The sequence below is a fragment of the Panthera uncia genome (genome assembly GCF_023721935.1).
Source record: "Panthera uncia isolate 11264 chromosome D3 unlocalized genomic scaffold, Puncia_PCG_1.0 HiC_scaffold_8, whole genome shotgun sequence".
NCBI lineage: Eukaryota > Metazoa > Chordata > Mammalia > Carnivora > Felidae > Panthera > Panthera uncia.
Window position 1 is genome coordinate 70,886,556 of NW_026057586.1, and position 13,388 is coordinate 70,899,943.

At 39.7% G+C, this 13,388-nt stretch overlaps 1 protein-coding gene across 10 annotated transcripts in view; it reads left to right on the forward strand.

Moving 5' to 3' along the window:
• Window positions 1–13,388, forward strand: part of DEPDC5 (DEP domain containing 5, GATOR1 subcomplex subunit) — a 125,647-nt gene that overhangs the window by 17,385 nt on the left and 94,874 nt on the right. For all 10 annotated transcript variants that reach the window (XM_049619070.1, XM_049619069.1, XM_049619071.1 and 7 more), the window contains 4 exons: window positions 1,857–1,935; window positions 3,076–3,137; window positions 7,738–7,807; window positions 8,372–8,444. In XM_049619070.1, the coding sequence (XP_049475027.1) occupies window positions 1,857–1,935; window positions 3,076–3,137; window positions 7,738–7,807; window positions 8,372–8,444 (284 nt within the window). The remainder of the gene's footprint in view (window positions 1–1,856; window positions 1,936–3,075; window positions 3,138–7,737; window positions 7,808–8,371; window positions 8,445–13,388) is intronic.

Genomic DNA, 13,388 nt, shown 5'->3' on the forward strand with positions numbered 1-13,388 from the left:
TGTTGTGTGTCCAGGCAGCATGGGCTATTCTTTGCATACAGGAACCACAGTGCCAGATCCCCACAACTCATCTTCATCTTAGTTTTGTCACAGAAGGAGCATGTGTACTTGTGCTGGCTTTTTTCAATTTTCTTCACGATTTTCCTGAGGGAGGCCTCATAACAGGTCCTGTATTTACCGACAATTCTGATTTTCGTGATGCATTTAACCATGTTGCCACAAACTGGGGCCAAGCTCAGAGAGCCATCCAGTTGGATTTTGTTGAACAAAAAAACCTAAGGTAGCAATGGCAAGCAAAGTCAACTTTTTTCTCTCTGGTAAAATAAGTCATTAGGTAGACCATTCACTGCTAGGATGGCATTGTCACAATTATTGGTGATCTAGATAGGCTTTTTTTGTCTTCCTGTTCTGCCTTCCTCAGGATTGGGCTTCCATGGTTCAGTTGGAGCTGCTGTAACCACTTCATATTCCAGGTAGAAGAGAGAGGAGCTACTTAGGAAGCCGGGAGTTTTAGTCTTTTGATAGTCCCTTGCCTCCCGGAATAGTGTTGGCTTCCCATTACGTAGGAAGAAAGGATGTGCCATAGGCATCCACAGTATGTGCTGTAGCCACTCTGGCTCTGTGTAGAGCATTGTTTATAGGGGCAAGAATAGAAGCAGAGAAATGGCTTAGGAAGTTAGAAGACTGTGGCATGGACTGAGGTTAGAGCTGTAGCAACGGAGAGATGTGGGCAGACTTGGGATGCGTTTTGGGATAGAGTCTGCAAAACTTGCTGATGCATTGGATATAAGGAGCAAAGGAAAGAGAAGAATTGATCAGCTCGATGGACAGTTAGTGGTGTCATTTATGAGGTGGGAAAGACAGGAGGAGACATTTGGAAGCATTTGGGAAAAGATGTTTGTGAGATACCTGTTGGACTTCTGAGAGGAGAAATCTGGGGAGGCAGTTGAGTCTGGAGTTCATTTTGTCACTTCTCCCATATGTACCCCTCCCCTCCAAACCCTCCCACCCTATCCTGTCCTGCCCTTGGGAACCATTTGCTGTTCCTTAAACATGCCACATTCTCTCTTGCCTCTGTATCTTTGCACATACTACTCTCTCCTGATTAGAGCACTTAGATCCTGCCTTCCCCCCTTACAAGCTACTCATCCATCCTTCCGCACTCCTCTCAGGCTTCCTTGCTTCTGGAAAGCCTTCCTAGTTCCTGAGGCAGTCTGGGTATGAAGGGCGTGTACGATGTGAATTATAATTTATTAGACTGGCAGCTCATCAACTGGCATATCTTAGCCCAGGTTCTACATTTGTAATGAGCTTTTTTTTTCTTTCCCAGGTAGATTTATTGTCCTTTCTCCTATGTTTCTTATGAGAACCTTCATGGAATGTTCGTATATGTTGCTGTCTTTTGCACATCTTAATCCTCTACTATAATTTCCTAAAAGGCAGGGACAGGATCTTCTCTTCAGAGTTTATGATGTGAGGGATGAAGCTTGCTTTTAGAAATCTCATGCCACAATTGAGAAAATCTTCCATCATTGTTTTTTTTTGGGGGGGGGGTTAAAGACATTTAAGATTTACTGTCTTATATTTCATTTCTTTTATTTATTTTTTAAGATTTTATTTTTAAGTAGCTCTGCACCCAATCTGGGGCTCAAACTTAGAACCCTGAGATCAAGAGTCACATGGTCTATGGACTGAGCCAGCCAGACGCCCCATGTCTTAACCATTTTAAAGTGTACAGTTCAATAGTGTTAAGTACATTTACATTGTTGTGAAATGAATCTACAGAACTTTTTCTTCTTGCACAACTGAAACTACATCATTGCTTTTTAATGCAACTATGTTTTTGTTTATTTCAGGTGGTGTTCCGTTCTACGTCGGCTATGGTTTACATATTTATTCAGATGAGCTGTGAAATGTGGGATTTCGATATTTATGGTACTGTCCCTAAGTGATGGTTGTAGCTGCCATTGGGTAGATATATCTGGTTTCCCCCAAGTTGGTATCATTTTATAGCAAGATGTTGACATTCTCTAAAAATGTATCTTGAGATCTTTATAAATCCTCAAATGCGAAAATAAATATATTGAAAGTAATTTTTTTACACACACACACACACACACACACATTTATTTATTTGGTGAATTCCATGAAATGCTGTACAGTATTAATGGAAAATCTGACTTCTCAGATCTTTAATTGTTCTGTAAGTATAGGTTGAAAAGTCATAAAGTCACTCTGTGGGTAGGAACCAACACTTTCTTTGATATCTTTCATTTCTCTTCCTGTCACTCAGAGAAATCTCCATGTTGGTCTCATTTTATTAGAATTACTATGTAATGAGTAGAGGGAAGAAAAGCTGCTATGAGGTGTGGATACTGTGTCCAACACACCAACCCTATAGTGCATGTATTTCATATTAGTGTTTAGCAAATTATAAGCGAATTTGTGCCATGGGTCATCAAGGTCACTCAAGAACAGCAAGAACTGCAAATGATAATCCAGTGAATGCCCAGGGTCCTCTTCTAATCAACTTTGAACGTCATTGTGAAATACTCACATTTAGTATATATTCTTCGTCTCATTCTGAAGATAACACTGTATTTTTCTTTTTTAAAAAAAGTTTATTTTGAGAGACAGAGAGAGAGAGAGAGAGAGAGAGCGCACACACGCGGGCGCGCGAGAGAGACAGACAGACACCCTAGCAGGCTCCATGCTGTCAGCTTGAACAGTTTGGGGCTTTAACCCATGAACTGTGAGACCATGACCCGAGCCGAAATCAAGAGTTGGACACTTAACTGACTGAGCCACCCAGGCCCCCCAACTCTGTATTTTTAAATCATCAAAGTGTTTCAATCTTGGATGTTACCTTGGAGCCATGGCCTCTTAGGCAGATACTAAATTTGGCTTCGTAGAAAGTCTAAGTTGAACACTTCTATACATCTGGCTTTTAGGACCTTGTTTTAAGATACAGCAGAACCCACCTTCTCTTTGGTCTCATTCCTGCTATTTTACTGAGAGAAGATATTGTGAACAAGAAATAAAGATAATCTTCACCCTCTTCTCATTGCTTTTCAGGGGATCTATATTTTGAGAAAGCTGTGAATGGTTTCCTTGCTGATCTCTTTACCAAGTGGAAGGTATGTTTTTTATATAGTAAACCTCATTACATAAACTTATTCATTGCAGATTTTAGAAATACACTGTTTCTACTAAGCTGCCTTTAGTTAAAGTATCTAAGCTAAAGCCTAAATTGATAAAACTATAGATTTAATTACTTTAACTGCCTCAACATGATAAAGGTCATTTATGAGAAACCCACAGCTGACATCAGACTCAATGGTGAAAGACTAAAAACTTTCCTCCTTAAGATAAGGAACAAGGTGGAGTGCCTGGGTGGCTCAGTCGGTTGGCTCATGTCATGATCTCACAGCTCGTGAGTTCAGACCCCGCGTCAGGCTCTGTGCTGACAGCTTGGAGTCTGGAGCCTGCTTTGGATTCTGTGTCTCCCTCTCTCTGTCCCTCCCCTGCTCACATAGTCTCTCTCAAAAATAAACATTAAAAAAAAAATTAAAAAAAAAAAAGATTAGGAACAAGGTGAGGATGCCTGCTGTCACCACTGGTGTTCAGCATTGTACTTGAAGTTCTAGCCTCAGCAACTAGAAAAAAAATAGAAAGCATACGTATTAGAAAAGAAGAAATAAAACTATTCTATTGACAGATGATCTCCTATATGTAGAAGATCCTAAAAAATTCACCAAAAAACTATTAGAGCTAAGAAATGGATTCAGCAAAGCTGCAAGGTTACAAAATCAACACAAGCAATCAGTTGTATTTCATCAGCAATGAACACTCTGAACAAGAAATTTAAAAGCAAAGAAATAAATTGTATGTATGTATGTACTTATTTAAGTAGGCTTCACACCCAGCACAGAGCCCAACAGGGGGTTTGAACTCGCAATCCTGAGATCATGACCTGAACTGAGATCAAGAGTTAGACACTTAACCAACTGAGTCGCCCAGGCTCCCCCAAGGAATTAAATTTTAAAAAGAGAATTAAATTGGGGCACCTGGGTGGCTCAGTTGCTTGGGTGTCTGACTCCTGGTTTTGGCCCAGGTCATGATCTCATGGTTCGTGAATTCGAGCCTTGTGTCAGGCTCTGCACTGCTGGTGAGGAGCCTGCTTGGGATTCTGTCTATCTCCCTCTTTCTCTGCTCTTTCCCCACTCACTCTCTTTCTCTCTCTCAGAATAAATAAATAAAATTAAAACAAAAATTAAAAAGAGAATTAACTTAAAAAATTCCATATACAAGAGCATCTGAGAGAATAAAATACTTTCAATTAATTTACCCAAGGAGGTGCAATATTTGTTTGCTAAAATCTATAAAACCTTGCTGAAAGAGATTAATAAAGATCTAAATAAGTGAGAAAGAACCAACCCATAATCATAGATCGGGAGACTTAATACCGTTAAAGTGGCAATACTACTCAAACTATAGTTCAGTCCCTATCAGAATCCCAGTGGCCTTTTTTTGCAGAAATGGAAAAGCTGATTGTAAAATTTATGAAGAATTGCAAGGGATCCTGCATAGCCAAAACAACCTTGAGAAAGAACAATAAAGTTGGAGGACTCTTACTTCGTAATTTCAAAACTTACTACAAAGCCAAAATAGTCAAAACCATGTGGTACTGGCATTCAGATAGATTTGTAAATCAATGGAATAGAATTGAGAGTACAAGAAATCAATCGATACATCTGTGGTCAGTTGATTTTAGACAAAGATGTCAAGTCCATTTAATGAGGGAAAGAAGAGTCTCTTCAACAAATGGTTCTGAGGCAACTGAATATCCATATGCAAAAGAATGAACTTGGAGTCTTACTTTGCATCATATACAAAAATTAACTCAAGGGGGATCAAAGACCTAATGTAGGAGAGCTATTTGAGGTCACATTATGTTGTGGCAAAGAGCGTGGGATTTGGATAAAAATGGACAGGGTTTAAAATTATGATTCTGCTCTGATTAGCTTTTTTTTTTTTTAATCTTGGAGAAGTAGTCAGTCTTTCTGAGCCTCTGTTTTCTTTTCTGCAAAATAGAGATTATAATAGTCCCTGCCTCACAAGGTGTTTTAAAGCATCTGTACGTAGTAAGGTCTCAGTTGAATCTAAGTACCGTCTTCCTACCTCAGCAGTATGGGGGCACTATCCATCAGCTGTGAAGGGTATGGAAATAGATGACGCTTGCCTTCAGAGAACTTACGGATCTGCTGGGGAGCTTGCATCTACATATTTGAAACAATAGAAAGCCATATGTTTTAGGGTTTAGAATTTTATTTACTTTTGAATTTGGACCTGAAGACTGAGGAAGGTTTGGATGGTTGGAAAGGAAGATGGAGAGGGTATGTCAGATGAACAGTTTGAACAAAAGGGTGTAGATGAGCATGAGAGTAGGGTATGGTCTTAGGCAACTTCACAGAGGGTTAGTGTAGGGAATAATTAAGTAGTAAGATAGATTCAAAGGATGGGGTCACATCAAGCCAGGCAGTTTGGACTTGACAGGAAGTGTGGGAACTATTAAAGATTCTCAAGCAAGTGGTCAATATGATCAAAGCTGGGGAGAATTTGAGGAAAGAGTAGTCCAAGTGGCCAGGAGCAGTGTGGTGAAGTGACACATGGAATTAAGCAGACCAGCCAGGAGGCTTCTGCAGTCATGTGGCTTAACAGTGATGGGGTCTTTGTGTCTGCCTGAGTACAGGGGCTAAAGTTTGAGATGGACTAAATAATGGTCACCTTGGACCACATAGTGGCCATTTCAGTATTGGGTGTGTGAAAACCTCCATTTTAAGTCTGGCTCAGTGTCCCTTAGATGTTCCCTCACCCTACAGTCTATGAATGGACTTTTGATTAGATATAGGGGTAGGGTTTGGCATAGGCCTAGTCATTAGTTTATAGGACTTCACTCTTAGGATTTGTTAATTTTTTTAAAGTCAAGAACTTGGTTTTAAAGCAGGAACTTGAAAATGAATTAAAATAACTTTCTGTAGCCACTGTATTGATTTAATGATATTTGGTGAAGGTGAACGTTGTTTATACCTTTTTACAGTTTTTTTAAGTTTATTTATTTTGAGTGAGAGAGAGAGAGCAAGCAGGGAAGACACAGAGAGAAAGGGAGAGAGAATCCCAATCAAGCTCTGTGCTGTGCTGCACAGAACCCAACATGGGGCTTGATCCCACAAACGGTGAGATCGTGACCTGAGCTAAAATCAAGAGTTAGTCACTCAACTAACTGAGCCACCAGGCACCCCGGTTGTTCTTTATGCCTCCTATTGAATAACTTACAGCTAACACTGTGGACAGCAGGATTGAGCATGGGAGTTCATGAATTCATTTCAGAGCCCAAAATATAGTAGGGGTGGGGATAATAGTAGTAGTCCCAGTTAACATTCATTGAGTATTTTGACATACCTAGTATCATGGTATGTGTTTTGCCTACATTATCTCACTCAATCCTCTTGCTCCTGTTAATACTGGTAGGAAAAGTACAGCTCAGTGAAGTTGGGTAACCATGATCAACAGCATGTGAAAGCAGAATGAGGATTCTCATCTGGTGCCCTCCATTCTCCCAGAGCTACCCTGAGATCGTGGCCTCTGTGCTATCCTGTCTGTATTATTACCCCAGGCCATGCCACCTGTTGTATGTTAGCCCCACTGTCACATGAGTTGAGAGGCTCATATACCCACACCAGTCCAATCATTGTAAGGCATTTATCCTTATTTATCACTTACACCAAAGTAAGATAAATTTGGAGTTGAGTTTGGAGCACTGGGCATCCAATAAATTAGTAGGTGACTAATGAAGATTTGCTGTTTCCTAGCACTCTGCTCTTGGTGCTGTTGCTTGTATTTAGGGATTTCTGTCCACTTGAGATATATCCATGGGGGAATATAAGGTGGCATGTTATGTGCATCATGTTGTATATATACCTTACATGGTAAATGCTGAATTGTGTAGTCAGTTAACATGGTGGGTTAGAGATGGGGTTGGTCAGTGGAAGCACTCATCTTCGAAGATCCGGGAGGAACTGAAACTGGGCTTGCTGGCTTACTGGTGCAAGCCACATTTCATGCTATCTGTAAACACCCTGTTTCCAGAATGTTGATTTCCAGACTCCATGGAAATGTTTATTCTCACTAGTCCCCATCTCAATCCAAAGGTACTATGACACCTTGGCTTCAACTGCTGCATCTTGAGCAGCTCCCAACCCTGATTTTATGACAGTGGTAGGATGTGGGGGGTGTATTTGATTCTTACATTCAGCACTATGCGTTCTGTTCTTGTTCCTAAACTATGGTTCTGAAGAAATTTTAAAAACACCATGAAGCAGGTACAAATAGCATGATCCTTTGATATTGGGTTCATCTAGTTCATGCCAAATCAAGAACAGAGATAGTGACCCATACGTATTGATGATTTGCTGTTTTCAAAGCACTTTTTGCATTCCTGGGACTATTGCCCAAGGTTACATAGTGGTAAATTTCTGGGCCAGGACTCAACCTGCATCTTCTCACTCCAGCAGTGCTCTGTTCACTGCATCATGCAACCTACAATGATGTGACATCATCCAATACAGTGTGCTGTCACTGAGTCTCCTAGAATTGAGAATATTATGTTAATGCAGGCTGCTTCATCATGAAGTGAATGAAATAAACTTGAGCTGCTTTTTCTCTACTCATTCCTAGGAGAAGAACTGTAGTCATGAAGTGACAGTGGTCCTATTTTCTAGAACTTTCTATGATGCAAAATCTCTTGGTAAGTCTTTCTCCTACGGTTCCTTTTTTAATGCTAACAGTTAAAAAAAAATTTTTTTTAATGTTTATTATTGAGAGACAGAGAAAGAGCATGAGTATGGGGGGGGGGGGCAAAGAGAGGAGGAGACACAGTATCCAAAGCAGACTCCAGGCTCTGAGCTGTCAGCACAGAGCCTGACATGGGGCTTGAACTCACAAACCGTGAGATCATGATCTGAGCTGAAGTCGGACGCTAAACCGACTGAGCCACCCAGGCGCCCCCTATAGTTCTTTTTATTAAGCTTTCCATCCATTCTTTACCATCTTTCCCTTTTTCATCTTTCCCACTCATCTTTCCCACTTTTTCTCTAATGAGCGTAGGGTAAAATGGAAAACAGCACAGTCCATTAGTGGATGCAAGAAGTCTGTGGGCCATGATTCATCTTAAAGCCAACTTGATATAATTTCATTCATTCATTTGTTCATTTATTTTGGTAATGCAAATCTTCAACCCAGAAGGAGGAGCAGATAAACTGTGAATTTCTCTTCTCAACCTGATCTACATGTGTTGTTTTCTCTTTTTCAGATGAATTTCCTGAAATAAACCGAGCCTCAATTCGACAGGATCACAAAGGACGGTACTATGAAGACTTTTATAAGTATGTTTGAGGCTTTGCTATGCCCACCCCCCCCCCCTTTTCTTGGCTGTTTCTTTCCTAACTTAAAAAAAAAGTAACCCTTTAATTTTGGCATACTAGGTTTACAGAATAGTTGCAAAGGTAGCACAGAGAGTTCACATATACCCTTCACCCAGTTTTCCCTGTTAATATTTCCTAACTATGGTACATTTGTCAAAACTATGAGATTAGCACTGGTATAGTACTATTAACTGAGTTCAGACAGTTCTCATATTTCATCAGTTTTCCCACTTTATGTACCTTTTTTCATTCCAGCATCCAATCCAGGTTACCACATTGCATTTAGACTTTTCAAACTTTGTACTGTGAAAAATTTCAAACTCACAGAAAGAAGAACAAATAATATAATAAATTCACACACCCAACACTTAGATTTAACAGCTATTATTATGCCGCATTTGCTTCATCTGTTTTTTGGCTACATTTTATTTTAAAGTAAATTATAAATATGACATTTTGTTCTTATGCATATCTAAAAGATAGGTTGATTTCACATATAACCACAATATCATGGTCACATTGGACAAAGTCAATTCTATAATATCATCTAATATCTAGTACATATTTAGGTTTCATTAATTCTCTGATAACTTCTGTTTAATCTGCCTGTTAAGTCTTAATCTAAAGCAATTTCACCCTTCCTTTTTGTCCCCAAACATGTGACATGTTGAAGACTCTGAGTTGGTAGTTCTGTAGTACTGTGTTTTCCAAACTTCCGTGTGCCTATGAACCTCCCCTGGGGATTGTGCTGAGTCCAATCAGTTCAGGAGTCCTGGGGTGGGCCTGAGATTCTGCATGTCTAACTAGTTTCTATGCTTGCATATGTTGGTTTCTGTACCCCATTTTGAGTAGGGAGGCTAAGGAGGACCCCTTCTGGATTTGTCTGATTGCATCCTTGTGGTGGTACTTATTTTCTGTAAATCAGAGGTTACAACTGGGGCAATTTAGCTGCCCTCTCCACTCACCCCGGGCATTTGGCAGTGTCTAGAGACTTCTTTTTCCTTTTGGTCAAAATGGTATAGGATAGGTAGGAAGGGGAGGTTGTACAACTGATACCTACTGTGTAAAGGCCAGGGATGCTGCTATGCATCCTGCAGTGCTCACAGGACAGCCCCCGCTGCAAAGTTATTTAGCCCAAGGTAACAATGGTACTGAGGTTGAGAAGCCCTCTCTAAAGACTTGATGGGATTTAGGTTGGACCTTTTTTGTAAGACTTATCAGGAATGCTCATCAGTCCAGATGTGCTGACAGTGCCCCTGAATAAGGGAATGCTTTGTGAGATGATAGAAGCGTAGTAGATACAGTCGGATGGGTTGCACTTGGGCCTGGAGCTGAAGGCCCTTGATCTTTTAAACTCTCAGATCTGTGGAGAAGTTTATTATGTGATTCTTGGCGCTTCAGGTGGAAGCTAGAGTGGATCTCAAAACAGACTTTAAAAACCCTTTTGTGGGTGCCTGGGTGGTGGCTCAGTCGATTGAGTGTCCAACTTCAGCTTGGGTCATGGTCTCATGGTTTGTGAGTTCAAGCGCCGCATTGGGCTGTCTGCTGTCAGCACAGAGACTGCTTAGGATTCTTTCTCTCTCTCTCTCTCTCTGCCTCTCCTCCGCTCATACTTTCTCTCAAAAATGAATAAACGTTAAAAAAAATAAAAAGAAACACTTTTGCTTTGTAGATTTTAAATGGATTATTTTATTCTTGCCTGAAGTAACCAAGATTTTATGTTAAAGTAAAAACCAAGTCCTTTGAGGGGCGTCTGGGTGGCTCAGTCGGTTGAGCGTCTGACTTTGGCTCAGGTCATGATCTCACAGCTCGTGAGTTCGAGCCCCACGTCAAGCTCTGTACTGACAGCTCGGAGCCTGGAGCCTGCTTCAGATTCTGTGCCTCCCTCTCCCTCTGCCCCAACCCACTCTCATTCTGTCTCTGTCTCTCTCAAAAATAAATAAACATCAAAAAAATTTAAAAACAAACAAACAAGTCCTTTGAAACTGAGCACATTTCATCAACTAACTATACTTGTTAAAGCCCTTAGAGACTGCTTCTCTCAAATGCACTACTCTGTCATTGGTTCAGTCTTGCTTCCTTAGACTGTTTCCTTCTGTAACCCAGAGGAGGAACCCTTTGCTAGTTTCCCTTCCTATCTTAAACTCTGAAATACAATGTCTTTGTGTTCTACAGTAACAGTTTACTTTGTGGGTTTAGTTTTTGTGTCAGATGGCCAATCCTCTCCCCTCCCTCCCAACCTGGAGCCCTAAACATATTTCTTTGTAGCTAGTTCCCTCCTAAGTCTGAAGCCAACACCAAATGCCAATTTGTATTTTTCTCTCCCTTCTCAACTTTGTAATAGCATTTCTAAAGAATAAATATTCTTTAGTAATTATATATATTTTTTAAAAAACCGTAAATTGTGGATAAGCACCAAAGAGTGACAAATTATGAAATTTTTAAGGCTGTTTTTGGAGTAACCTTTTTAACTTTTTATTTCAAAATCTTTTCAATTATGAGAACATTGAAAGAGGAATATGATGAATCTGTATACTTTTCACCTAGATTTACCAATTATTAACATTTAGTAGACACATGATTATCTTCTACTTCATTATCATCTTTTAAGGACCAAGGACTTTGTAAGAGAATGTAAGATTTTGCCAATTGTCCTAATATTCCTTATTGAAATGTTTTTCCTGATCCAGATTTCTTCCTAGAATCATGCATCATTATTAGCTTAATCTTTTGTGTTTGTTTTTACAATATGAACAACATGGGTTCGAACTGCACGGATCCAGTTACATGTGGATTTTTTTTGATAGCTACAAGACAGTACTATAAAGGTATTTTCCTTATGATTTTCTTTTTTATTTTTTCTTTATTTATTTAGAGAGAGAGAGAGTACAAATAGGGGAGGGAGGGAGGGAGGGAGGGAGGGAGGGAGAGAGAGGGAGAGAGAGAGAGAGAGAGAGAGAGAGAGAGAGAGAGAGAGAGAATATCCCAAGCAAGCTTCACGCTGCCAGTGCAGAGCCCAGCTTGGGGCTCAAACTCACAAACCACAAAATCATGATGTGAGCCAAAATCAGAGTCAGATGCTTAATCACCTGAGCCACCCAGGCCCTCCCCCCCCCCTCCCCCCGACTTGTGATTTTCTTAATACCACTTTCTTTTGTCTAGCTTGTTTTATTGTAAGAATATAATATATCATACCTATAACATACACAATATATTAATGGACAATATATTAATGTTTAAGTTATCAGTAAGGCTTCCAGTCAAGTTTTCAGGGAGTCAAAACATACACGCAGATTTTCTATTGCACAGGGCAAGGACATCACTGCCTCTAACCCCTATGTTGTTTAAGGGACAACTGTATTTCCTTTATCACTTGTTGGATTACCTTTTTATATCACTGAAGAAATAATGCATCTTTGTTGTAGAAATTTTGAAAAATCTATAAAGGAGTACAAGATAGAAAATAATAGTGGCTTCACTATTGAGGTGAAAATAAGATGGTAATAATTATCATTTGTATTCAGGACTTATGTACGGGGCCTGATTCTAAGCAATTTAGGCATCTTTGTTTCATTTAAATATCACAACATTCCTTGTGATAGTTACTCATCTCATTTTATAGGTGTAGACACTTGGACACAGAGTTTAACTTATCCAAAGCCCATGGAGGATTAAGTGACAGAGGATGCAGTTGACTCAGTCTAGTTCAGAGTCTGTGCTTTTGACCACTGTATTCTTCAACCCCATACTGATCTTACTTTAAATTATTTGTTGATCTTCTTTTGGGTCCTGTATCCCTGTGAGAATTTCATGAAAGGATGGGCCATTTCTTCCCCCAACATTATTACCATTTATCCCTTTACACTGATAAATTCTTTAAAACACTTCAGTGGATTCCTGGAACCTTTTTATTATTATTTTTTAAGTAATCTCTAGATCCAGCATGGGGCTTGAACTCACAACCCCAGGATCAAGAGTTGCATACTCTACCAACTGAACTAGCCATGCACCCCTGATTCCTGGACCCTTGAGAGCTCTTGTGGCTTAAGAGTACATGAAGCCATTTGTACATAATGAGTATGAATTCATTTGAATATAATTATGGACATATTAAAACATTATATAAAACATGAGTGTATGAGTTAAGAATGTAGATTTATATATGCATATGAATATATCATTAATATAAATTTCCTAGGGTGCCTGGGTGGCTCAGTTGGTTAAGTGTCAGACTCTTGGTTTTGGCTCAGGTCATGATTTCAGGGTGTGTGGAATTGGGCCCCGTGTTGGGCTCTGTGCTGACAGAACAGAGCCTGCTTGGGATTTTGTCTGTCCCCTCTCTCTCCCTCTCTCTCCCTCTCAAAATAAATAAACTTAAAAAAAATTTCCCCACATCATTAAAAAGTCATCCACAACATTTTTTTATAGCAAAAGAAGCTTTGGTTGTGTTTTTCCTTCTATAAAAATGATATAGGTTTATTTTAGGAAAATCACAAAGTATAGTTAAGAGTAATTCAAAACACTTTAAATTCCACCTCCCAGATGCAGTCATCATCACCTGAGATCATCAAACCCACTTCTCTGTTTACAGAGACAAAAAACAGTTTTCACAGAGATGTCATTACAGACTCCCATGCTTTTTTTTAAAACGGCATTTTCCAGGGCATGGGGGTGCTCCTGGGTGGCTCAGTTGGTTAAGCATCCAATTTCGGCTCAGGTTGTGATCTCGTGATTTGTGAGTTTGAGCCCCACATCTGGCGCTGTACTGACAGTGAAGAGCCTGCTTGGGATTCTCTTTCTCTCTTCTCTCTCTCTGCCCCTTCCCAAATTGCACACATTTTCTCTCTCTCACAAAATAAAAATAAAATAAAATAAAATAAAATAAAATAAAATAAAATAAAATAA